Source organism: Triturus cristatus, chromosome 3_1, assembly GCF_964204655.1.
Source record: "Triturus cristatus chromosome 3_1, aTriCri1.1, whole genome shotgun sequence".
In the NCBI taxonomy this organism is placed as follows: Eukaryota; Metazoa; Chordata; class Amphibia; order Caudata; family Salamandridae; genus Triturus; species Triturus cristatus.
In genome coordinates this window covers 1,111,094,864-1,111,121,282 of record NC_140583.1, presented here as the reverse complement: position 1 = coordinate 1,111,121,282, position 26,419 = coordinate 1,111,094,864, and the positions used below count along the sequence as shown (strand labels likewise).

The following is a 26,419-nucleotide window of genomic DNA, read 5'->3' as shown; positions in this document are numbered from 1 at the left end:
ACAAAGAATCGTCTGTCGTTATTGTGAATTGCTGGATGAGAAGGGAGAATGTTTCTAACCATGTTTATTGTGCTCTTTTTGACAGGTTTAGCATGAGCCATGGCAAATACATTTTTGTGGAAGATTACTGCGTTTATCCAGAAGTATAGAAGTGGTTTGATAGCTGCTTCCTGCGCAGGATTATTTGGTGCCAACATCTCGTATCATGTTTTTCCCAAAGAAACATTCAAGACCGTGTACCAGTCGTGGTCGAAGGGGGAACCAGCTGAACTATCAAGAAAGCTATGTGATGTTTTCCAGGATGTCCTTAAAGACACTGGTGTCAAATCTGCCGAAAAGTACAGTACGTTTGCGGCTTTTGGCTTTCACCCTGTAAGTGCTGGAATACCATGGCTGCCCAGTGGATCTTTGGTTGGAATTCCTGCAAACTTTAATAACCAAGGAGATGATGGGCAAGGAATTGTGAACCGCATGGTGGTGTTAAATGATAAAGTGGTTGACTGGGATAGTAAAGATGGTGCTGCTCTTAGAGATGCTCTTTCATTGTCACATGAGGCAAAGAAATTTGCTTTAGCTAGAGAAATTATGTATGTCAAAGACAATAGCCCCCTCATCCATGCCACAGTTGCCCCATTTTGCCTGCTTAGCACATGCCTGTCTGGAGTAGCAATAAAGCAGCTTTTAGGACTGTATTCTGGCCCAGTTTTGTTGCGCGGATTTTGTAACCTGGCAGTTATGACTTTTGGGTTAGTTGGTTATTTTTTTACAGATGATGCAATCAACCAGTGGCTGGATTACAAATCCGACAGGACAGCTGCTGCCATTTCCAAAGACTATGCCAAAGGTGGAGTTGAATTTTACAATAAAATGCTGTCACGCAACAGGACTTTACGTAACCTTATGGGCAAACAAGGAGAAGAAATGTATGCTGCTAGTGGCAACCTCTTCCCAAGGTACTGGTTCAGATTGAAACATGCTCCGTACACTTCCAGAAGGGACTTGATTGTGAATATTGTCAAAGCCAACCAGGGCTGCACACCAAGCTCTGAAATGTAAGCATTAAGAATAATTCACATCTTAAATAGTGTTTGTTTACCTTTCAGAAATGAAGTTAGTCCTTGAAATGTTGTGCTTTTGTTCCCCAAAACCATGTAAATTCGACATCTGATAAACACCATGATGAAGAATCGAACGTTCTCCTACTTTTTCTAATGACCTAGATTTTGGTATGGAAATAAAAAAGTTATTGTTCGAACTGCAATAGGCATTTTTGGATTGTGCTTACCTAGAGCAGAGATGAGATGTGCTTAATTCATTTTTACCATTTCATCCCCTGTCCTTGAAATGAAAAAAAAGAGTTCGTCATAGGGTTTTCAAGAGTTTTCTATTGAGTGGAGCAAATGTTATAGGATGGAAATGGCGGCAGTGTCTGCGATTGGCATAATCTGCAATTGGGAAAGGTATAGGTTGGCTGATACTGTGGCAGACAAGATTTTGCTAAACATGGTGCTTTATTATGGGTTGAAAATTCGCAATTATGCAGAATACATTATTTAATTGCTAGATCAGTCAATGTGTTCTGATCTCAAAATCCACACACACATATGCTTTGATACAGTAGCAGTAGTGTTGCCTTGAGGCAATCCTACTGATGGTGTGTGAGAGTAAATCAGCAGTAATACTAAACCTATTACTCCTCCCTCAGCACTATGCGTGCAGTCTTTTGAACCGGAGGCCCCCATTGTAAGAAATGTACCCTAAGGGACGTATTCGATAATACCTTTATATTTGGGTGGTCTACACTTACAGAGGTGGTGGTCAGCGACTAGACTTAATAAAGAGAAGGCCAAACGCAAAAACTAAAATAGTGACCAACTTCTGTGAAGTTAAGACAGCCAAATGGTGATGATTCACATCCTTGCACAGTGGATGATCAGCTTATATTAAGAGGGGTACTAGGGAAGGTAAGCTCTGCGGGCCTTCCAAAAGCAGCAATCATCCCTGAGAATCTTTAAATAACCTCAGATTCATCCTCGGCCCAGGGAGCTAATGATAGGGTGCTGTAAATTCCCATGAGCAAGTTGTGGCGGTAGCCAATACGTCCCAGAAAATGTATAGAGATGCAACTGACGCTATAAGGGCCCATGAACTTTAATTTTACTGTCAGGAGCTACTGTCTCCCATAATACTAATCAAAAATAGTGTCAGTGGCTAAGATTACTACCAGTACATGCAAGTGTCCCTTTTAAACCATTGACAGACGTGCCACAAGTGAGCAACACCTGACTGAAGTGCTATTCCTCACTTTGTAACAGTCGAAAAGTAAACATTTGGCACTTGTGAAGGAACAAGGTTAAAACAAACTGGATTCCTTAAAAAAACGTGATACGTGTTCCCTAAGGTGATAATGCCTATGTAGAGTTTAGTAAATAAGAAGGAGGATTGCAACTAGAACGTTGGACAAATCAGTGTGTTCATTCAGGAAATGTGCAAGATGTCAGAGGGGTGAGTTCCTTAAAATGAGCAGGAGGATAAAACTGGAAACAAGTGGCCTATTCTTGTAGTTTCAATTGCAGGGTGAAGACCACCTGGAGGTGTGCAATAACAGGGATCATTGACTCCCAGTGTCTAGCCGCCTGGTTCCTAGGTTTGTTACGTCACTACTAGGCATAGCCCGTATGACCCAGCAGAACCTGGGCTTAACATGTCCTACCAAAAAGAATTCTCTACAGGGATCGAATGCTGTGTTAAGAATAAAGTAATCTTATTGGAAACCCAATCTAATTTGGCACTATTATTTCAGCTTCTACCATATTGTACCATGTTGTACCCCAACATACCCACCTCTCTCTTGAATGCAGTGGAAGCAACAACATAAGATGCAGAGTACTGTAGGAAAAGACCGTATCATCTGCAACATTGTATGAAGAAGATATTGCGTGTCCAGGGACATGTTGTTGGCACAGGCAGGGGCTCCACAATCCATCTCAGACTGGCACCTATTCTGTAGCGAGTATTGACTACCATGGACACTAGAACTGTAAAGGACTTGTAAGGCGTGGATTCTAACAGCTGTATGTATTAATTGTTTTAACCGTAGTGTACATGCACAATTTTATTTCCAGTAGTCGCTAGAGTCCTTTTGCTCAATAATGGTAGCATATGAAGATGTCCAATATATCATTGATTATTTAAAAATTGCAAGATTCATAAAAGACTTTCACTTTTTTCGCTTCTGCTCAACGACTGGTGATGACACTGAAAACGTGGAAGTGGAAAACACAACAAATGTGGATGCAGAATTGCAATGTGAAAAGAAGCAATTTGATTAAATGACCCATTGAGAAACCTCTTACAGTTGAAACCCAAATAGAGTCTGCCACTGTTGTAAGTGTTCCACTGGATGTGACAACACTATCCCAGAGTAAATCCACAGATAAGCCAACAACCCCTGATGACATCAACCAGGAAGAGGTTATTTACACCGAGCATGAGGGCCTTGCATATGACATTGAAGCTACTCCTGTTGAGGATAGCCATGCAGAAGCCGTGTCAAATAATGAGATACAGGTCCTACTGCGCCAAAGAGCGCATGTTTCACTTAACCCACTAAACCAGTGAGAAAATTAGTGCTTGGTACAAGTATTGAAATAAGAAAACTGCGCTGCTGTAGACTGAATAGTCAAGACTATGATTATACACCAATATGGAAACCAACAGGAGGCATTGATTGTGGAATGCCGCCAAAGCAATGCGGAGGCGATGCATGCAAATTCATGGTGTATACTGACAAGGACTCTAGCTACCAACTCTCCATCCGTAGATCTAATGCCCGTTGTTCCTGTTACCCAACTGGGCTTACATGTTGTGAGCCTGAACACACCCCCCCCCCTTCCCCAGCCCAGATGCTAGTACAAGAAATGTAGAAATTAGTGTCGTTTTTTCTCCCCCCACATCTTGTTTACACATTGTTTGGTGTTCTACACATTTATTATGCTCATGACATGAGATTTATTTGAACTTTATTCCAGTCCTTGCGCTACCTTTGTGCGAGCATTGCGATGTTTGTTTCTTTTTCAAGGTATTAATAAGAGAAACCTATTAAACAAAGAAATAATTAAATCATCTTGACTACATAGGGTGCTGATAGTACTTCAGTGCAATTAAAACTGCTCAAGGCACGAATACAGTTTTCCTTACAATGCTAGGTTCTATGAATTGCATGTCAATCTTTTTTTAATTATACTTTTATATATATATATATATATATATATATATAGTCGCAGATTTATCATTAGCGCCTCTGCACCTTTTGATATTAGAGCAGTTTATACAAAACAGGAACCTTAGGTAAAACAACAATTCAATTGCAGAAATCTGCAACCGGGAGGGTTTGGGGGCAGGGTGGTAGTGTGAGTCTACATTTTATTATTTGTAGATGATGAAGCTACAAGTTGGCGGATTGGGCTAATTTGTTTAGATGAGTTGTCATTGAGAGAATGAAATCTATCCAGAAACCAAGCGATTTGAAATAATCCAGTAAGGTCAACCCAAGGCTAAAATGTGTAAGTTCAGTGGTTAAATTGGGGCTGATTTTGTGCTTAGATTTTTGGAAAATGAGTTGACACTCGGGCCGAATTACAATGTCGGTCAGAAAGCCTCTGACCGTTGGTCGGAGGCTTTCTGACCGACATTGTAGGTTTAAAGTCCAACTGCAGTATTACAATGACAGCGGTCGGAATTTAAACCGGCTGGGGAATCCAACTAGGTTCCAACGGGCTCAAGGAGCCTGTCGGTTTATCGAAATGGTCTCCTAATCCCTTAAGGACGGCATTTTTGCTGTCAGGATTATGATTTTTGTTTACGACAGCATGTCATGTTGGCCTTTCCGACATGTAAAGGCTGTCGGAAAGTGACTTTGGGGGCCCGCCCCACATACTCTCTTAGTGAAATGGGAGTTTTCGATCGCACCATGTGCGTTCGCATTGTATTTAGGTGTGTGGAACCGCTGACCTCGAAATCAGGGCGTCAGTTTTTCTGTGTTAAATTTCAAGAAGTTGGTAGTCATCCATTCTTGTAATTTCGTAATGCCATTTTGAAGAATGTGTATATCCTAGATTGAAGATGGCTTAATGTTCAGTTGCATACCATTACGATCCATTAATAAGTAGACAGTAAAGTCTTTCAGAAGCAGCCTGAGTGGTTCGAGTGGAACCTTGTGGGGCGCAAGTTATCAGTTAAGTCCTTGATGTTCAGGTCTGCAGTTTGACTAAACCAGTTTGTTCTTGCAGCCCTATCTGATTTTAGGAGACTTCAGTAGAATATCATGGTATAGTCTGTCAATATCTTAAAACAAGTCTAGAAGGACTATGAGCTAAGCATCTCCGTTGTCTAGTGTTCAGTGATCGTCATCTAGCACTTTTAGGGTTAGCAGTTTCCAAGCAGTCGGCCTTTCTGAATCCAGAGTTGCAGGGGAATAATAGGACATTGTGATAAAAGTATATTTGTTCAGTTGAATTGAGGTTTCTTTCTTGATCAATGTACCAAGCCAAGGTAGGTTGGCTATTGGTTTGTAGTTGTCTAGGACACAGCGGTCAGCTTTAGGTTTTTGAAGATGGGTGAAATTCAAGCCAGCTCCAAGCCACATTCCTTGGGATAGTGAGACATTGACAATGGCCAAGCAGCAGGGTACAAATCAGCAGAAGATGGTCTTTACATTGGTAGCTGGGAGAATATCACCAAAATAATAGGTTGGGCACATCATTTTCACTGTATCAAAGAGGTCACCCAAATAGAGTTCGGAGAAGTTACAGCAGATGACAGAGCTTTTGTGGCTGTATGAGGAAGGTTGAAAAGCCTAAGTGGAGAGGTTACCTTTTTATCTTGGTAAATTTGCTTGTGAAGAATATTACATATTCATTGCATGTCGTTTGGAAAGGTGTACGCATCTCAGGTTTGGACCCCTGTATATACAGATTGATGTAGTTGAAAAGAGATATTGTTGGACAATGCAATTTAACAATTTATTCCTGAATTAAGGAAGATTTTGCCTTTTAGAATTTTTAATTCTGTAAACTTTTCCGGCCTTTTTAGCATTGACTGAATTGCCCCTTTACCGTTTTCTTTTCTGTGCTCCGACTTCTCTTTTGAACTTCAGCAGTGTTTTGTTGAACATGGGTTTACTCTATTGCTTAGGGGGTTGTCAGTTTTTCTTGAGCGATTGCCTTGACCAAATTGTAGACCTGCTTGGCGTATAGGCCTTGTGCTGAATTGATGTGAGCTTTCAGGTGCAACATGTGAATTTTAAGCAACAGGAGTTCTTTGATGTAATCTTCCTTTATTTGTTGATGTAATCTTCCTTTATTTGTTTGGTGTTATGAACCGAGGTTTTAGATTTGTGTTGACAGTTTAATTGTCTATCTTTGAAGGGGATTTGGAAAAGAATCGGTAAATGGTCAGACCAGTCAACCTCAGTGGGTGGTAAACAGGTGTTATTTAGTAAGGCTGCCAAGATCAGATCCAAAATGTGGCCCTTATTGTGAGTCTGGGAGGAGGATAAATGGAACTAAATTGTGTACCTTCCATACATTCTCCAATTCCTGAAAAAGATTGCATTTAGAGGTGCACCAGTCGATGTTAAAATCATCTACGTTGACGTTGGTGGAGGAGAGCATTGGTTGTTAGGTATTCAGAGAAGTGTTTAAGCTGTGAACGGATATGATGGCCAGTCTGTAGATAATGTATATGTATACAGTCACTCGACATGTTAAGTTTTAGGTTTTCGAAAGAGAGCAAGTTGGCAATTTCTGAAAGCAAACAGTTGAAAGTGTCTCTTATGATTATTGACAAATCCCTTCCTGTTGTAGACTGACTGACCATCTGATCTGATCGGAACATTTTGTAACCTGTAGCCACTAAACAGTCTAAGATGCATTGGAAAAAATCTGTCTGGCAATATTGTGTTTATGCAGAACATTTCAGTATTTTGTTCTTCTGTAAGTGCAAATATTTGAGGATGATGTGCATTAGCCGAACTAACTTTGTGAAGTAAGCACACAACATGTAAATAAGCCATGGTCTTATTGAGAAATTCTTTAGAGCAGTTAAATCCGACAAGGTTGGCAGGGGTGCTTTAGGAACGGGCCTCTGCAGAGGATGGGAATCGACTTAGCTTTACTATGCAGGCACTTGTCAAGGGAGCAACCACTCTAGAACTCCGATACCTTTGAAATCGCAGAAGTTGATCATGAGCAGTACTGAGCTGTATTAGGGGGTAATAACAAAAGAGAGAAAAATAAGACCATGAACTCCTCATCACCATCTTCATTGTCTCCAAAAAGTGGTTCATCCATTATTAGAGGCAAGTTGTACCTGGACTCCACATCATGCAACATTCAGCACAACCTAAAGATGCAACAGATCTTTTTCGGTAGAGCACGCTCATGAGGCCCCTGCCCAAGACGAGTAGACATCAAAATTGACGTTTTAACTGTCCAAACAGCCTTTGAATCGTATTCCTTATTTTGTATGCGCTCTATTCTAGTTCTTATGCATTGTTGTTCATATGCAATATGGGTGTTAAGGTACTGCTGCAGTGTGTAGCCACAATAGTGACTCTAAGAAACTGTAACATGACACAACAGATGAATGAAAGTGCCATACCAAAAGTGGTTTGTTGAATTCTGTGGTACTGTAAATTTCGGAACCATGTTGGTAGCATGGTCCTACCATGCCGATTTTGGTATCAGCGGACCGCAAATGACTAATGCGGTATGTATGAGTGTTTTTGTCACGTTTCCCCGATGTACTCACCGTGTATGCAATACTACATATTAAACCCTCGGGTTCCATTTTAAAACGGTAACCATTTTGTGGTTGCCCTCACATAGGCTGCGCACTGAGGCCATGCCTAGGCCTAAAGGACACGCAATCTTTCTGTGACTTCTTTGTGACCTGTGCAAACTGACTCCGCTGCCCGAAGTCAGTCCTGCCTGGCCGGTTCCTTTTACTGCGGCCAAATGGGATTAGCATCAGGGCCCGACACATCATAAAGTCGTGCATCCCACACGAACCCTGACTAATCTCTTTCACATCTGAATCTGTTTCCTACTTTATGGCTTGTTTTACGAGGAGGAGGTGTCCGTTTTATTGGGGTCTGCTGATATCTGATGAGGGTTCTGAGCCTCGCTGGGTAAATAATTATGGGCTGACCGAGCTGAAATGTGGGATTATCATCATGACTTTGCTCTTTCTTTGAAGCGAAAATATGTGAACGACCACTTGTAAAATAGGGGCGGTGTTGCCCAGAGCGTAATATTCTGTATATAAGAAAAGACTGGTTTTTGGTTGGGAGCAGTCTCCTGAGAACATACACCGTGCTGTACTTCTCGGATACCTGTGATTGGTCTGCAGCCAATAAATACGATCTTTGACTTCATCTAGAAGACTCTGTGTTTCTGTAGTCTGAAACAGAAAGAACTCGAAGTCTTCGGGTGTGTCCCCTGGCACCGCTGGGTTGGTTCTGAAAAACCCAGTACTTCAGTTGGCGCCCAACGTTGGGCGATTTCAGCGGTACCGGTCCAAGCCAGAGGTTCGTGAGGAGCTTTGTGTGAAAATTCTGGAGGAAGGCCGCCACTTCATCGACCCCTGCATGTCGACGTGGTCCGAAAGTCTTTACTGCGAGGTTCTCCGCGTCCCGACGGCCACGAAGGACTGCTGCCCTGACTATCGCCCTGTTTTGCACCCTTGATGATTTGGTAGAGCGAAACGATTTAACGAGTCTTCTGGTGACGTCATCGATACCTCAGTTAAGTATAAGTGGAGCGTCTCCCAGTCCTTAGTTTGGTTCTTAGTTTGGTATCCCTTTGGGATCGCTTTGATTTGGAACTTGCAAGTGCCAAAGCCGAAGGACTCGTGTATTCACGAGATTATCGTATTCGATAATCCTTTGACGTTTGAAACTAGACTAGTGAGCGAAGATGCCTGGTTCTAGTATATTTGGAAATTTGTTTTGTCTGGGTTGTAATAAGGACTCCCGATTAGAGGATTCGTGTCCGGTTCCTCCAATTGGAACTCCAACTTATGAGCTTTATGTAAAACATGGCGTGGGCCCCATTACGTACAATGAAGTATGGATCCGATACACCAGGAAAGATGGTGATTTAAAATGGCCCCAATATGGTAGTTTCGACACAGAGATTTTGGATAATCTAGAGGTTAAATTATTTAAAAAGAAAGCCCGGCCGGCGATGTTTGATTCTTTCCGCCTATGGCGAAAGGAAGCCAAACAGAAAGAAATCAAATTAGCGAAGAAAAATAAAAGAGAGAAAGGTATGTCGATAATGCAAGCAGCCTTACAGTTTAAAGATAATGAAGAAGAACAAATGAATGAGCAGCTGCGAAGGCAACGTAAACTAGTGATTGATAAATGTTACCCAGTTTTGCCGCCCCTTCAGCAAGATGCGTCAAAAGAAAAGGAGAAAGATCCCCTAATGTCACATTTGCTGAGTTCACCACCCCCGTATGCGCATAGTGCTACAGCACCTCCGCAACCCTTAAATGTACAGCCTCTAGTTAATTTGCCGCAAGCCTTCCCGCAGCCGCCAGCTCCTCCTCAGCCGGCTCCTATCCCTACGGCGCAGCCCTCTCAAGGGCCGCCGGTTTCGCTACCTATCTCTTCTGCGCTTCCTGCGACTCTACCTAGTACATCAGCTGCCTCTCTCGGCGCTATTCCTGGTACGATCCCTGTACCTGTCTCCGCACCCGTTTTTCTTCCCTCTGTCTTTCCCCCTGTTCTTGCCTCAACTTCACCTTCTACACGACAACGAATAGCTAGTGCGGTCACTAGTTTTATATCACCTCTCTTCGGGTCATCTAGTACGACCCCTGGTTCACAACGTAAGCAGTTACGTAGTCAGCTGCCTGGTTCTGAAGAGAAAGAAGTATTAGACCGCATGGCACATACATGGATTGTTTATCCTTCAAGATATGATGTGGAATCTGTTGTAAATGTTTTTCATCAATGGGAAGCACCAAAACAGAGATACGTTGTCGAGAAAATGTGTGAATTCCTCTGTGAGGAATTGGAAGATCATGGTCTAGACTCAAGCCCGCAGGAGTTGTCATGTACGGTTCGATTTTGAGAAAGGCACGATTGTGGGCCCCGATGTTGATAGAGCAGTTACGACATTGTTGTCCTTCAGGAATGGGGCTTGTCATCAGTCGTTGTTCGAACAGGAGTTCCCTGTAGGGAAAAAGATAAAAGCGCGCCAATATCCGATGCGTGAGGTTCCTCCAGTTTGGAGACCTGGTGATTTAAATGCTAACCCACCTGTTCAGCCACATTTTCAGCGTGTTTGGGTACACGTGCCATGGAAGCGAGCTGAAGTAATAGCGCTTAAGCAGACATTGCCTGACCCCCGTAAAAACCCTGCAGGATATTATAAGGAGTTATCACAGACCGCAGAGTCGTGTGTCATGAATTTAGCTGACATTGATATGTTGTTCGGGAATGTTATTCCGCAGCCTTTGTGGGGATTGATTCGTAATGCAGATCATGCTGCAGAACTAGGTGACACATGGGCTAATATCATTGCTGCAGACACTAGACAAGTTGGTGGTGCCAAGCCTGAGCCCGCGGTAGCAGAACTCCCTGGTAGAATAATTAATTATATGAAAACTTTAATGCCCGCGATGCGGGTGAATTGGGATAAATTATCGGCATGCAAGCAGAAGAAAGATGAGTCAGTGTCCGATTTCTTCACCAGGTTCGAAGAAACTTTTATCGACCATAGTGGACAAGATATGAGTACGGAAGGTGGTCAACGATTATTTGTTGACAAATTTGTGCATAATTTGCTTCCCGAGTTGTGTAAGAAATTGAAAGATTCTGAGAGTTCTTGGGCTGTTTCCTCTTCAGCACAAATACTGGCTACTGCACAGTATTACGAAAATAGGGATAAAGATGAGAAAGATAAAGCAGACAAGAAAACAAAAGAATTAAAAACGAAGGTTCTGTTACAGCAGGCCTACCCACCACGCGGAAGTCAGAGTAACTATCAGCAACCTCAGCAGTTTCAAAGAAACATGCAAAGGTTCGAATATTCCCAACCGCGTGTTCCGGTAGGTCCCAATCAATGTTCGTATTGTAAAGAAGGTCATTTTAAGTATAGTTGTCCTATATTGTTGCAGCGTACGAATAATGCTTATGGCACGAGAGGTAGAGGTGGTCAGCAAGCTCCTAGAGGTAGAGGGCGTGGAAATGTTCCCCAGAACGCGCGTCCTCTTCCGCCTCAAAATACGATTAATAGTTTTGATCAGCAAGCCAATGCAACTGGTAGGACAGTTCAGTACTATAACGATGACTATTATGCGGAAGATGAAAATGCGGAAGGTAATGATTACTAGGACAGCCATAGACAGAGAGAGGGAGTTGTTTCAGTGCCAGTGGACCAGAGTGGACCGTATGTCAAGGTGACTACAGCGGGTGTATCAGAGCCTTTTCTATTGGATACTGGTACTGCAAAGAGTTCTATTATGCACTCAAAACTCCCTGGCACGCCTTTGTCTGGCGAAATGAATGTTTCAGTAGGTTTTTCTGGCGCCCCGGTTAGGAACCCGATCTCTAGTCCTATGCCCCTTTCTGTTGGACCTTGTGAGCTGAAAGCACCCCTCATCCTAACGACAGGATGTGGTGAAAACCTGTTAGGATTGGATTTGTTAAAGAGATTACATGCGACATTATATTGTTCCCCCTCGGGAGTACAATTTACACTGGGTAGGGAAGTGATTTCTCCAATGTATTTGTCGAAGAATAAACTGCCAGCTGAATTGTCGTCTCTTCCAGATGTCCTTTGGGCTTCTGGTCTTAATGATGTGGGTCTCTTAGAAATACCGCCATACGTGGTCACTTTGAAAGCCAATGTTAAATTGCCACGCATTCCCCAGTACAAGATCTCTAATGAAGGTGAGAAAGCGTTGTTAGCGATCATCTATGACTTGATTGAAAAGGATGTAATTGAAGAGACAAGAGGCAACGTTTGCAATAGTCCGGTTCTGCCTGTTTTAAAACGTACTGACCCTTCTCAGCCACCTGTTTACAGATTTGTGATCGATCTTAGAGAGGTCAATAAGATAGTTGTGCCACAGTTTCCAGTTGTCCCTGATATAACTGCCTTGTTAACTATGATTCCAGCTTCCGCTGCTTGGTTCTCAGTGGTCGATTAAAAGAATGCTTTCTTTAGCATCCCGATTGCAGAGGATAGCAGGGATATTTTTGGTTTTAGTCTAGGAGGTCGAAGCTTCCGTTTTAAACGCGCTCCACAGGGCTACTGTGAAAGTCCATCAATATACAGTCAGGCTTTAAAAGCGCAGCTAGATACAATTGTTCTACCTAGTGGTGCTACCCTTATTCAGTATGTTGACGATTTACTAATCGCCGCGGATACTGAGGAGATTTGTAAAGAAGCTACATTGTCGTTGTTGCGTCATTTGTCTACTTTTCATCACAAAGTGTCTCTCTCAAAACTGCAATATTGTCGACAAGAAGTGACCTACTTAGGCCATCTCTTATCGAAAGAGGGAAGGAAACTGACCCCAGAAAGAATTCAGGCCATTGCACAATTGAGCGTGCCAAGAACACAGAGAGAAGTGCGTGCTTTCTTGGGTATTACTTCATACTGTAGGCAGTGGATCCCGAGTTTTTCTTTGCTGGCAAAACCTTTGATAGCATTAACATGTAAAGATACCCCGAATCCCGTCCCGTGGTCTGAAGAGTGTCAGAAAAGTTTTTCGGAATTGCGTAATGCATTATGTTCAGCTCCTGTGTTGGGTACCCCCGACGACAGTAAGCCCTTTACGTTGTATGTTCACGAGAAAGAAGGTTGTGCATTGTCAGTGCTGACACAGTCTTTTGGAGACAAACCGCGTCTGTGCGTGTATTTTTCATCAATTTTTGATCCGGTAGCCAAGGCATTGCCAAGTTGTTTGAGAGCCACAGCGGCAGCGGCTGTTTCTATTCGACAGTCTGCTGGGTTAGTAATGAACAACACGTTGATTGTGATGGTTCCACACGCAGTGGACACGTTATTAAACAGGACCAAGACACAGCACTTAACTAGTGCTCGATTGTCAGGTTATGAGTTAACACTATTAGCGAGTCATGTGCACATAAAGAGGTGCAACACGTTGAATCCAGCTACTTTATTGCCGATTTCAGCAGACACAGATGAGATTGAACAACATGATTGTCTGTTCAGAACAGAAGAAGAAACAAAAGGGAGAGTGGATCTTAAAGATACTGCCTTGGTTGAGTGTGATGGTACCTTATGGGTGGATGGCTCGTGCTTCAAGCTTCCGAATGGTGAAACGACTGCTGCATATGCTATCACGACTTTGCACACGATTGTTGAAACTGCACGTATACCACATAATTCGGCCCAAGCAGCAGAATTAATTGCCCTTACAAGAGCATGCGTGTTGTCAAAAGGAATGAAAGTGAACATATATACTGACAGTCAGTATGCCTTTGGCGTGGCCCATAGTTGTGGGCGCTTGTGGAAAGAACGTGGGTTCTTGACTTCGCATGGAACTAAGATTCAGAATGGTCAGTTGGTGAATGATCTCCTTGAGTCGTTGACCTTGCCATTACAAGTTGCGATTGTGAAATGCAGTGCACACAAGAAAGTTACCGATGATGTTGGTCGTGGTAATGCATTTGCTGACGAAGTTGCGAAAGAAACAGCAAAAGATGTTACAACTCGAATGTATGTTGCAGGCTCTGCAAGATGGGTTGGTGATGTTGGAATGTGTGAAGACACGATAGAGAGTGTGAAGTCCCTTCAAGCTGAAGCCACAGAGAAAGAATTGAGTATGTGGAAAGAAAGTAAGGGTAAATTGGATGAAAATGGTTGTTGGGTTGATTTGTCAGAGCACCGGCGATGGTTGTTACCTGATGCATATGTGCTTCCAGTGGTCACGATGGCACATGGAATGGCGCATATCAGTGTGAAAGGGATTTGTAAGTTGTTAGCTCCAGTATGGCAGAATGCTGGAGTTCCCAAGTGTGCAGAGAATGTGGTCAAAAATTGCATGGTATGTTTGAAATACAATCCTGGTAGGGGAACCCCAACTCCAGCTGGTCATTTTGCGCCTCCAACGTATCCGTTTGAGGTTTTGCAGCTAGATTTCATCCACATGGAAAGGTGCAACAATTTGAAATATGTACTTGTTGTTGTCTGCGCTTTTTCAAGGTGGATAGAAGCCTATCCCCTAAAAGACAATACTGCCTTATCCACAGCTAAAGCCCTTGTCAAGGAATTTTTCCCTAGGTTTGGAATGCCGAGAATGGTATGGAGTGATAATGGGAGTGAATTTGTGGGTCGAGTGATGAAGAATGTGTGTGAGGGTTTAGGTATAAAGCAGAATGTTTCTTTTTGCACTTGAGACCTATTCCCCACGACCACCGCGTTCCAATAGACATAGCACGAACAATAAAGCCTTGATGAGAGGAGTTGCTGATATGAGTAGAGATATCGATGCATATTCATCTATTCCCAAGGAAGAGTTGCGAGCTTATGTGGGTTGGAACGCGACGGGGTATAGCATTAGTCCGGGCGAGAAACAGCGTAAAAGTTCATCTCCGATTTGGGTCGTACCCCACATAGGTCGGTTCTGTTTACAAGGTAATGGTCAGAATCCAAGAGCTCAATTAGGGAAGAGTGACTGTGCTGAAACGTACATTTTTCCATCACAGTTTTCCCCTGCATTTTTGGCTGCCAAGGGTACATACTTTGTTTGTAATGACCAAGCATATACATGGTTGCCCCCTGATTTCTCGGGCACGTGTTATGTTTCAAATTTGCTACCGCCGACATTTACTGCCGCCTCTGATTATCACAAGACCAGAGTTGTGAGAGGCGTTGTTAGTAAGGAGGATACTGCCGGTCAGGAAGCGGGAGACTTTTTCCTGGGTTTCCTGCCGTTTTGGGGACCAATGGTCAATAGTAGGAACCTGAGACAACTGACTCGTGTAGTTGAAACCACTGTTAATGTAACGGCTGGTGCCCTTGGTAACTTGACAGCTGAGCTCCAAGCGGATCGCCTCATGATGTTGCAGAACCGTATGGTTCTAGATGTCATACTTGCAGACCGTGGTGGGGTATGTAAGGTTATCCAATCAAGCTGCTGTATTTTCATACCAGATAACGCTCCGACAGTCTATCAGGCCATTTCCAAACTGCATAAGATTTCCGAATCCATTCATGTGGATAAAGGAGACTGGTCGATGATGGGGTGGTTCTGGGGACTGATATTAGCTTGGGGATGGAAGATTCTAATAGTCACTGGGACGATCTTAGCCATTCTTTTCCTGTTCTGTCTATGTATACAGTGTGCCCCTGCAATATGTAGCCTCTGTGTTGCATCATGTGTAAGGAACCCTGTATCAAGGGACGAGCTAAGCAATAGGATGATGCTACAGCAACATCTTCATGACTTTCTGAATATGGATCTGGACTCAGATTAGTATGAGTATAGTTATTGCCTATGTAAGGGCAGAAGGAGGGTCTGTGGTACTGTAAATTTCGGAACCATGTTGGTAGCATGGTCCTACCATGCTAATTTTTGTATCAGCGGACCGCAAATGACTAATGCGGTATGTATGAGTGTTTTTGTCACGTTTCCCTGATGTACTCGCCGTGTATGCAATACTACATATTAAACCCTCGGGTTCCATTTTAAAACGGTAACCATTTTGTGGTTGCCCTTGCATAGGCTGCGCACTGAGGCCATGCCTAGGCCTAAAGGACACGCAATATTTCTGTGACTTATTTGTGACCTGTGCAAACTGACTCCGCTGCCCGAGGTCAGTCCTGCCCGGCCGGTTCCTTTTACTGCGGCCAAATGGGATTAGCATCAGGGCCCGACACATCATAAAGTCGTGCATCCCACACGAACCCTGACTAATCTCTTTCACATCTGACTCTGTTTCCTACTTTATGGCTTGTTTTACGAGGAGGAGGTGTCCGTTTTATTGGGGTCTGCTGATATCTGATGAGGGTTCTGAGCCTCGCTGGGTAAATAATTATGGGCTGACCGAGCTGAAATGTGGGATTATCATCATGACTTTGCTCTTTCTTTGAAGCGAAAATATGTGAACGACCACTTGTAAAATAGGGGTGGTGTTGCCCAGAGCGTAATATTCTGTATATAGGAAAAGACTGGTTTTTGGTTGGGAGCAGTCTCCTGAGAACATACACCGTGCTGTACTTCTCGGATACCTGTGATTGGTCTGCAGCCAATAAATACGATCTTTGACTTCATCTAGAAGACTCTGTGTTTCTGTAGTCTGAAACAGGAAGAACTCTAAGTCTTCGGGTGTGTCCCCTGGCAGCGCTGGGTTGGTTCTGAAAAACCCAGTACTTCAATAAGCATCACAGAAAGAGGGTTAGGAAGCCCATATTTTAATTACTTGATAAGGCTGGGCTAGCATCTTTTCTAGGTGTCATAAACAGTCACGTGGGGTGAGTGCAGCCAATAAAGGTAGTTATGTGTTGTAAAAATGCCCACCAGCAAAATATTAGTCTACCAATTCCTGAATGCAAAAAGCAATGGCAAGAAAGCTTGCCATTGCCTGATCATGGCCATATGTTTTCGTTAAACATTTGCAATAAAAAGAAAATGACCAGGACATAAATCATGACAAGGGCAGGTGCTTCCCAGCTGTCAAGTGCAATTAGAGCAGAAATAGCAACCAGTTTTAGTTTTAATGTACTTTACTGGTAAGTATGATTCGTATTGGGGGGGTGGCCAAGCAACCTGCCCGACAGGACGGGAGCCTTTCAACTCCCGGCTGACCTGCCCACTACTCCTACCTGATCCTGCAGCATTACTCCTGTAACCAGCCCTTGACATTGCCTGCAGTGAATGGACACTGTGTTGCACCAGTGGTGCCACTTTGGGCAATCAGAAGCCAGCAGAGAGCGGGATTGCAGCTGAGTGAGGCCTGGAGCATTTGCAGTTGGATGCCAGGTGACCAGTTGCGTATGGAACGCCGCTGCATCTGAACGGTTTGGGAGGCCCTTCTCTATCAGCCCCCTGCCTGGGTCGAGGGGACAGTGTTAGGAAATCGGTGCCTCTTTTGTTGGCTCCCTCAGACATCTGGGCAACAAGCAGTGGTTCTCCTGAATGCCAGCGACCTGCATCAGTGAAGTTGGGGACTAGAATGAATAGTGCAATACCCTCAGGGCCCAGGCTGGCTGCACAGCTATCCGGCACAGAACCTGGACCCAGGAGAACATGGTGAAAATATTGGTGGTTGCAACCCGGGAGGGGGCCCTCCCACGAACTTGACATATGAGATGACAAGTAAGGGGGATTGCTTGGGAACAGCAGCACACTGCTTGTAGCAGACAGTGACCGGGATTTTAGAGGTGCTGGCAGCCCCATTGAGGTCACAGTAGTAGCGGGCGGTGTCCCAGCCAGTGCTGCTACTGTGTGAGCAGGCCTCTGAAAGAAGGACCGCCGAACCCACAGTGGTAGTGAGGTTGATACAGGACGGGGTCTCCCCCACACTTGCACAGGAGTACAGAGCCCCAATGAATGGACTGTAGACGACGAGGGGGTAGGTGCTGCCTTGACGGAGACGCTCCTTGTCGAGGAGACTGGTGCTGGGGTACCCCGGAAGAGCCTTGTCCTTGGACCATACCGGCCCAGCTTGGGCACCGCATTCAAGATCCTGCACAGCGTGGGGAATCCTCGGCACCTGTGCTATGGGCAAGGATAAAGCAGCGCGCTCAACTGGCGCTAAAAAAATCACACTGTATCCTACACTACACCACCCTCCGCATTGCATAATGACAGGCAGGACCTGGTGACTGGGAAGAACATGGCAAAAGAGAAGAACCCTTCCGCGCGCAGCATCTGGCGGCTATACAGGGTTCTAGGAAGGGCCTGGAAAGCCAAATTGTGACTATCGGCGTGAACCTTCTAAGGGCGGACTTACGTAAAGTGGCAGGCAAAGTGTCCACAGCCAATGGAGACATTGTAGAGCTAAAAGGAGAGGTGGCGATCCTTTAACAGCAGGTGGCCTACATTACAACGGCCACAAGGGCTCTAAAACATCGAGCTGAAGATGAGCAAGGATGCGCAAGGCACAGCAATATACGAACCCTGGAGTTCCCGGAATGTGTGGAGGAGGGTTCAACAGAAAAGTTCCTGGAAGAGTGGATACACACTAAATTACGCCCACGAGGACTGTCGGAACTCTTTGTAGTGGAAAGAGTGTACAGGGCCCTGGTGCCGCACCCTTCACCCCCCCCCCGGAGGGGGGGGGGGGGAGGCCAGCCTTGGGCATCATAGCCAAAATACTAAATTATTGCTTCGGGTGCAAGGGAGAAGCAGAACCATAGCTACGAAAAAAGTAAAATCACCATATACCTGGGCTACACCAAACTGGTTCGGGAACAACCAAAAACCTTTCTGGGAGGTAAGTGGAAGCTGCGGGATCTACAACTGCAATATATGCTACTGTATCCAGCCAAACTGAAGGTATTGGCGCAAGGTAGGATCCATTTCTTTGAGACGCCAGAGGAGATGGGGGAATGATAAGAGATCCAGGGGGATGCCCTCCCTGCCAGAGAACAGTGGAGGCAGAGGTAGGGCACCCTCCCCAGGAAAGGGACACAACGTAATAAATATTCGACAGAGAACCCTGAAATGACTCCACTGGAGTAGCAAAGAGTCACATGGTGATTATGGCACTATGCATCTTGGGACTGTGGAACTGGGGGGCCACGCTCATCTGGTGCTTCATCAATGCTGGAGCCAGGGGATATGCCCGGAACACTGAGCCTAACGGCGGATGTTGTCCCGTAAACTATGCTGGACGCAGCCCCTGTCACGGATATCGTCTGAGGGGTGACACACATGAAGACTGTGGTCTGCTGGTTGTTTTCATGTTACAGTTGAGTGATTGTAGTGTGCACGGCTCTTGGACCCAGAATGTAGCAACTATAGGGATGTGGGCGGGCTGTATGTGAGCTGAATGGGTATGTGGTGACACTTGATGAGGTGGCTGGGGTAGTGGCTGCAAATGTTGATCACTGACCTTAATGCAAACACCACTGGAACTGCACTACTTTTGTCCCTTGGTGGACTTTTGCTGGATATGTTGATGGGTGGGCAAGGTTGGGAGGCTTGTTGAAATGGGGAGTTCATTTTGCCCCTTTTGGGCTGCAGGGGCAGCTGTGTACATGTTGGCACAAGCATGGGGTGGGCATTGACGACTGCGCAGTTGCACATTATTTGTTCGTGGGTGGGGATGTGGAACTTGTTACAGAATTGTTTGTTAGTTACAAGGACATAAAGCGTTTGTCGACAGCAGGTGGAGAGCAGAGGTTTGTGCGATGATTGAAATACATAACATTTGGGAATGGCCACGGAGGTTATATTTCTATGGTGGAATGTAAGGGGCTTAGATACATGCACAACCCACTATGGAGTGCTACAATTCCTTAAAGGCATCATATAAATGTAGCTTGCCTACAAGAAACTCACCTAGATGACCTGGTGGCCACTAGCTTGGTGAAGAAGTGGCAGGTCAGATATTCCACTCCTCCTATTTCACTTACTCTAAGGGTGTGTTGGTATGGGTGGCTCCTGGGATGCTGTTCACCCTGGCGTATATGGAGGAGGATGGGATCGGCCGTTATGTGCTGCTAAGGGGGACCTTAGACGGTTGTGTCACTATTATGCTAAACATGTATGCCCCAAATGTGGATGATCCTGGGTTTTATCAGTCCATACAGGATCTGCAAGCCCAAGAACTTGAAGTGCCGGTCCTGTGGGTGGGGGATTTTAATTGTGTATTGGACCCAAACTTGGATAGGCATCCGCCCAGGCAGGGAACTAAGCCATAGATGACTAAAAGGTTCCGTGAGGTGATGCGTGACATGGGCATACGGGACACATGCCAGTAAGGGCACTCGGCGCAGAAACTGTACCCATGCTACTCGCCCACACACAACATGCATAGCAGATTAGACAGGGTACTAGTGGTGGGGATAGACGCTGTTCCAGGTGTTGAAGTGACACATCTGGCCTGTTTCTTGTCCGACATTCCCAAGTTAGCTGCACGGTGCAACGGAATGCCCCTGCACAGCAGCCAGAACGTGGAGAATGTCTGCAGACATTCTAGAGGACCCGGTAGGGAAAGAGGCCCAGTACCAGACACTGACAGATTACATGACAATTAATTGGGAGGGGACATCCAGTAAAGCTACCTAATGGAAGGCGATAAAGGCAGTACTGTATGGGACTGACGTGCAGGGTCCTCCAGTATCGACTACACAGGAAGGGGGACAAATCCGGGCGCCTCTTGGCTTAGATTCTTCAGGGGAAACTGACCCATCCATTGACAATGAGCTTGCTAATTGCAGTAGGGGAGGTGGTACATACCAGAGCTGCAATATTGGGGGTTGTTAGACCTGTCAGCCCTAGGGTGGTCTCCCCCTGTATTTTTCATCGTGCCTCATTTATTCCACCCTCATTTTTGTGTTGGACTTAGGTCTCCGGGCGCCTTTTCATTGCCTATCAGTGTTAAGGTGCAGGTGCTCCCTTCCCCTAAGATGGCTGCCACAGGCCCCTGCTACTGCGGAGTGGCCTTTCTAGTAGCACCCTAGCTGCCAGGAGCTGGCTGGGACCCCACAACAATGTTGCGACACCAGCCCGCCTTTTTTGTCCTATACCTAGAGTGGGGAAGCTCCTGGAATGTGCTGGAACCTTCTAGAAGAAGGGTGGGGTTTTACTTTTGCCGCCTTAGGAGGTGGTCACCTGACCTAGGGCTACTTAACAGAGGGAGGGAACTTTTTCTAGTTAGTTGGGGTAAAGCAGACCTGGGGAACCCACGCAGGAGTTTTAGGCGGTAGGGCCTAGACAGGGACTTATGCCTCTGAAGGTGACAGCTTTTAGGCACTGCCCTTTAAGTGAGTGAGGGATCCTGTACTACCCACTGATCTGGCCCAGCGATAGGGAGACCCCGGAATGACCTGCCAAGCCTGACTAGGAGGGAACTAGTCACCAACTCACCCCCCCCCCCCCCAAGGAACAGAACTTTTAAGGGCGCGAGAACCAACTGCGCCACCAAGACTGCGAAACATAAGACTGAAGTAAATTGCTGAAACTGACTGCTGCAACTCCCAAGCTGAGAACTACTGCTGGACTGCTGGGTGATCAACCAGGTACTAGCGCTGTGACCCCTGCGCTCCCCGACCTTGCCTGGGATCCCCCTAGTCAGTCCTGTGCCAGGCGCTGGTCGCCGAAGTCGCCCCTTAATTTCAGCCCCCCCTGCCGTGAGGATTCGAGGCGCACTCACCGCTGCGGCCCGGGGCCAGGAAACTGCCCCCCCCTGTCGTCACCGGGGCCCGCGGAGAAGCCCGGGGCCCCGCCGCTGCCGTCGCAGCCGAGGTATCGTGGTCCGAAGGCAGCCGAGAAGCAGCGAAGGCCGCGTAGGCCTGAAGCCCCGCACTAGCATCACCTGACGGGGGCGGACTGCCAAGCGCCGCCCCCGCCGTAATCCCATTGGTGGACTGGGCCGCGCCCCCGCAGACCGCACCGCCATTGGCGGCTGCGGGCGCGACCCGGAAGCAAGGCCGGAATCCCTAGAAGTGCCCGTGACGCCAGCGGAGCTCCCCGGTCACGTCTGACCAGACGGGGAGCCCCGCGTTGTGTCCCCCGCTCCCCTCCACTAGGCGGGAGAAGCCCGCGAACAAGGCCCTCGGCCCGGAGATCGCCTGGCGGCCTCGACGTCGGCTGGAGGCCCCTCGCCGGGGAGAGCGCTGCAGCGCGAGGCACAGAGGAGGAGGAGGTCTCCTCCCACCAGAGAACCTGTCGCCAGGGCCGCGTGAAGGCCGAAGCTCAAGGTAACCCCTGGGGGAGGCGGGCGGAAGGCCGTAAGGAGGCCCAGAGTTCGCCCCTCCCCCTGGGGAGAGTCCGCAATTAGGCCCAGTGAACCACGGCCCTCCCCGGATCCGGGATTTCCCTCACCGACGCCCCTCGCCCTCTGAAGGGCTTTAGGAGAAGATACTTTGGGGCCCAAGGCCCCCGCCCTAGACTGAGCGCCCCGCTTGCTGCCCGATGTACTTGACGGTAGCGCTGTGTGTCCCTACGCCATACTAGGCCCTGGGAAGCACTACCAGAGACTGCTACATGCTGCGCAATGTTAGGTGCCATGTTTTAGGGACAGCACTAGGTCTTAGAGCCTGGTTCACTGTGCTTTCAAAGTGCTAAATTGCAGTGCCCTGTTTATGCAACCTGATTTTTAGGCGCTATAAGTTGTTGTGCGCAGCATTGTATCCCTAGAACCTGATGTTTTCTGGTAGTCCGGTGGGGTCAGGTTAAAGTTTAATGAGTTGCCTTTGAACTGAAATGCCTCTGCATGTATAATGATACCGCCAGTGAGAATCTAATGAATTGCATTTGAACTAGATAAACCTGATTGATTTTTAGGTGAACATACTGTGTGGCGTCAGTTATTGCGTGCGCTTCCTGCTTCAGGGGATGTGTGTGCTGTATGGTTGCTTCACACGTAAACCTTTGGGTGCCCAACCGCTCGAGTCACGTTACCCCCTCAGGGCCCGGTGACCCCAGGTCCTACAGGGGTGTTCCAGCAGCACCTACAGAGAGTGTATACAGGAAACCCAGCAGTCCAGGTGGACATCTACATACCATTTCTGTGGAGTTTGTCCCTGGAGGAAATCCATGCAGCGCTGCAGGTGCTGCCCGGGGCCAAGGCCTCTGGGGAAGTCTGATTCCCATCTGAATCATACCAAGCGTACTCGGCCACAGTTTCACAGGCATTACCACAGGTATACAGGGAGGCTTTTGAGGTGGGAATCTTACCCCACCCCCACTATTAGGGAGTGAGATATATGCATGCTCTTAAAACCTGGGGGAGACAGGCTGGACCCGGCCGCATATTGCCCGCTCACTATTGTAAACTCAGATGTTAAAATACTATATAAACGTTTTAGCAACACGACTGGCCCTCACATGGCCTCGAAAATGCCTGGAGGAACTCCAAATCCACATAGGCCCACAAGACCTCTGTGACAAACTCAGCATCTTCTTCCACCTCAAAATCAAGAACATTTATGACCACTTCGACGAAGACAACCAACACACTGAACCTTCACCAGCCACCCTGACACCATGAAGCCAACGATTGACAACTGGACAGCCCTCACCACCGAAAACGCACTGAAGACAATGAAGCCAATCCACTCTGGACCCCTGCCCCCACCACATCTTCAACAGAGCCACTGACACCATCGCACCCATGCTCCGCCACACGATCAACCACTCCCTGACGAACGCCTCGTTCCCCGACGACTGGAAACACGCTGAGATCAACCCCCTCCTGAAGAAGCCCTCGGCGGGCCCCATCGACCTCAAAAACCACAGACCCATCTCCCATCTCCCTGCTCCCGTTCCCAGCGAAAGTCATTGAGAAAGCCATCAACAGCCAACTTGCCACCTTCCTCGAAGAGCACAACATCCTCGACTTCTCACAATCTGGATTCAGAAAAAAACACAGCATAGAAAACGCCCTCCTCGCCGCTACTGACATCCGTTCCCTACTAGACAGAGGAGAAACAGTAGCCCTCATCCTCCTCGACCTCTCAGCAGCATTCGACACAGTCTCTCACCGCACCCTAATACGCAGACTCCAGGACACAGGGTTCCGGGACAAGGCCCACGTCTGGATCCACTCCTTCCTCTCTGGCAGAACGCAGCGGGTCCGACTCCCCCCTTTCCTCTCAGACCCTACACCTACCACCTGCGGAGTACCCCAGGGGTCCTCCCTCAGCCCCACGCTCTTCAACATCTACATGGCTCCGCTCACCCCCATCCTCAGAACCTACGGACTCAACCTTGTCGTACGCAGATGACTCCCAACTCATCCTCTCCTTATCCAACCAACCCAACACCACCAGACACAACTTTCAAGAAGGTATGGAAGCCCTCGCCAAATGGATGAAAAGCAGCTGGCTACAACTCATCTTGGGTCCAAACCCCGACGCCTGGAACGACACCTGGTGGCCCCCCGCCCTCGGAAGCCCACTCACCCCCACGGACCACGCACGCAACCTTGGAATCATCCTGGACTCCGAGCTCAAAATGGACCGCCAGATCAATTCCGTTGCATCCTCCTGCTTCCACACCCTCCGCCTCCTTCGTAAGACCTTCAAATAGATCCCCCTCGAACACAGAAACACCATCACTCACGGCCTCATCACCGGCAGACTCTACTACGGCAACGCACTCTACGTCAGAATAAACAAAAACCTCATCTGCAAGCTACAAAACATCCAGAATGCTGCCGCAAGACTGGTCCTCAACCTGCCAAGACGCTGCCACATCTCCCAGCACCTGCGCACACTCCACTGGCTTCCCATAGAGGCTAGAATTACCTTCAAGATTTTCTCTCACACACACAAGGCACTCCATGATACCTGATCAGAATACCTGAAGAGCCGACTCAAATTCCATGCACACCCAAAAGGACCCTACGATCAGCCCAGCTCTCATACGCTGTGGTCCCCCACACCAGAAAGACCAGATCAGAAGGCCCCTCCTTCTCCTCCCTCTCAGGCAGAGCCTGGAACGCCCTTCCGCTCCACCTCAGGCAGACAACATCGCTCCCCATCTTCGCGAGAAACCTCAAAACCTGGATCTTTGACAGACCCCTTCCTTTGTGGACTGGAAAAAACTGGAAGTGCTGAGGACGGTGGGATTCAGCCCACAGTTTTATCGCTGGGTTTAACTACTATACACTGAACCATTTGCGTGGGTCTGAGTCAATCGGGGGCTTGGTCGTTACCACACGTGGCCTTTACCGTGCATACCTTTCCAGTGAATTAAGTTGTAAAGGCATGTCTGATAAAGGTATGTGTGTGGTTCAGGTGGTGGAGGCTATCTGCCTTGTTAGAGGAAACTGAAAGACCCTTCCGCTTACTCTTTACAACGTGCACCGCGTCTCAGAAGAACTTGGAGAGGAGAAGTCGTGGAGGGGGATTTTACTTTATATATAAAATTAATATTTGGCTAAATAAAGGGCTTGGGTCACGCAGAGGTCTATTTCTAGGGTTCAGGGCAGAAGAGGGTATTTGTAGGTCACACAAGGGTCCGTTTCTAGGGATCAACAGGGGAGGGGTATTTATTTGAATGATTTGGGGGTGGGGGAATCGCGCAGAGGTCCATTTTTAGGGTTCAGGGCAGGGGTGGGATATTTGCTAGAAGGGTTTGGGGGTGGGGGAATCATGCAGTTGTCCATTTTTAGGGCTCAGGCATTTCTTGAAAGGATTGAGGCCGGATTGGGGGGCGTTGCGCAGGGGTACAGGGAAGGGGTGTTTTTAATAAAAAAAGATTTGAGTGCTGGAGGTGGGAGGATGCAAGGCACCAGTTATGGGACTTGAGGCAGGGGTATGAGATAGCCTTTGCCATGAATATGCCCTTACCATGCATGGTTTTACGACAACATTTGTTGTAAAGGTCTGCGTGGTAAAGGTATATTTGTGTTAAAGGTTATTCGTGGTAATGGCATTCACGTTGTAATGCCTGCGTGGGAAAGGCGTGTGTTGCAACAGAATGTGTTCTAACGCCATACAACCGTTTGAAATTGTTATAACTGCCCCCTTTTGTATAAGCTGCTCTTAAACTACTTCCAACAGGCGGCCCGCAAGGGATCTCATGCTCGGCCACCCAGCCTCTTTGGCGGGTTGTCAGCTCGGTGTTACTGCTGTCCAGAGGGATAATTCCCATTTGTTGATGTTTTGGGGAGGGATTCTACAACCTATTTGGGGAGGTTGGTGTGGGTGGAGAGGGGATGAGGGTAGTTTTTTCTTTTTAAAATTGGGGCTCTGGGAGGGTGGTATATACAGGGTTTGAAAACTTGTTGGCTAACAATTATGCATAGCTACCTCGCTACAGGACATGTTTCGGCTCATAGTACTTGCCCTGCAGACGGCTCTATCAAACCATACTTGACCAAGCATATAACCGGCAACTCACAGCTCAGTCTTAGATAGGATGTCTTACACGACCTGCCTCAGTGGAATGTACGTGGGCTAAATGATGGGCACAAGGTTAGACTTGTACACGCATATTTAGTCTGACTCACAATCGACATCTGTTACCTGCAGGAAACTCGTCTACCAAAACATTGCCCTCTGGGCTTCTCTCACAAGGTTGGGGTGGCGACATACTCCGCAACCTACACCAGCTATGCAAGGGGGGGGGGGGGTCACCATCTTAATCAAAAAGGATTTACCCTGGCAAACATCCCACTGTTTCAGTTTCAGGACGGTCGATATGTCATACTAGCGGGTAAGCTCTACCGGCACCCTGTAACGCTCGTGGCAAT

The 26,419-nt window shown here is 47.0% G+C and overlaps 1 protein-coding gene across 2 annotated transcripts in view; it reads left to right on the top strand.

Annotated features, from left to right (window-relative positions):
• Positions 1 to 2,779, top strand: part of TMEM177 (transmembrane protein 177) — a 32,852-nt gene extending 30,073 nt beyond the window's left edge. For both annotated transcript variants that reach the window (XM_085645989.1, XM_085645988.1), the window contains exon 2: positions 86 to 2,779. In XM_085645989.1, coding sequence (XP_085502115.1) covers positions 100 to 1,056 — 957 coding nt within the window. In that variant the 5' untranslated portion in view covers positions 86 to 99 and the 3' untranslated portion in view covers positions 1,057 to 2,779. The remainder of the gene's footprint in view (positions 1 to 85) is intronic.
• Positions 2,780 to 26,419: the final 23,640 nt, after the last annotated feature.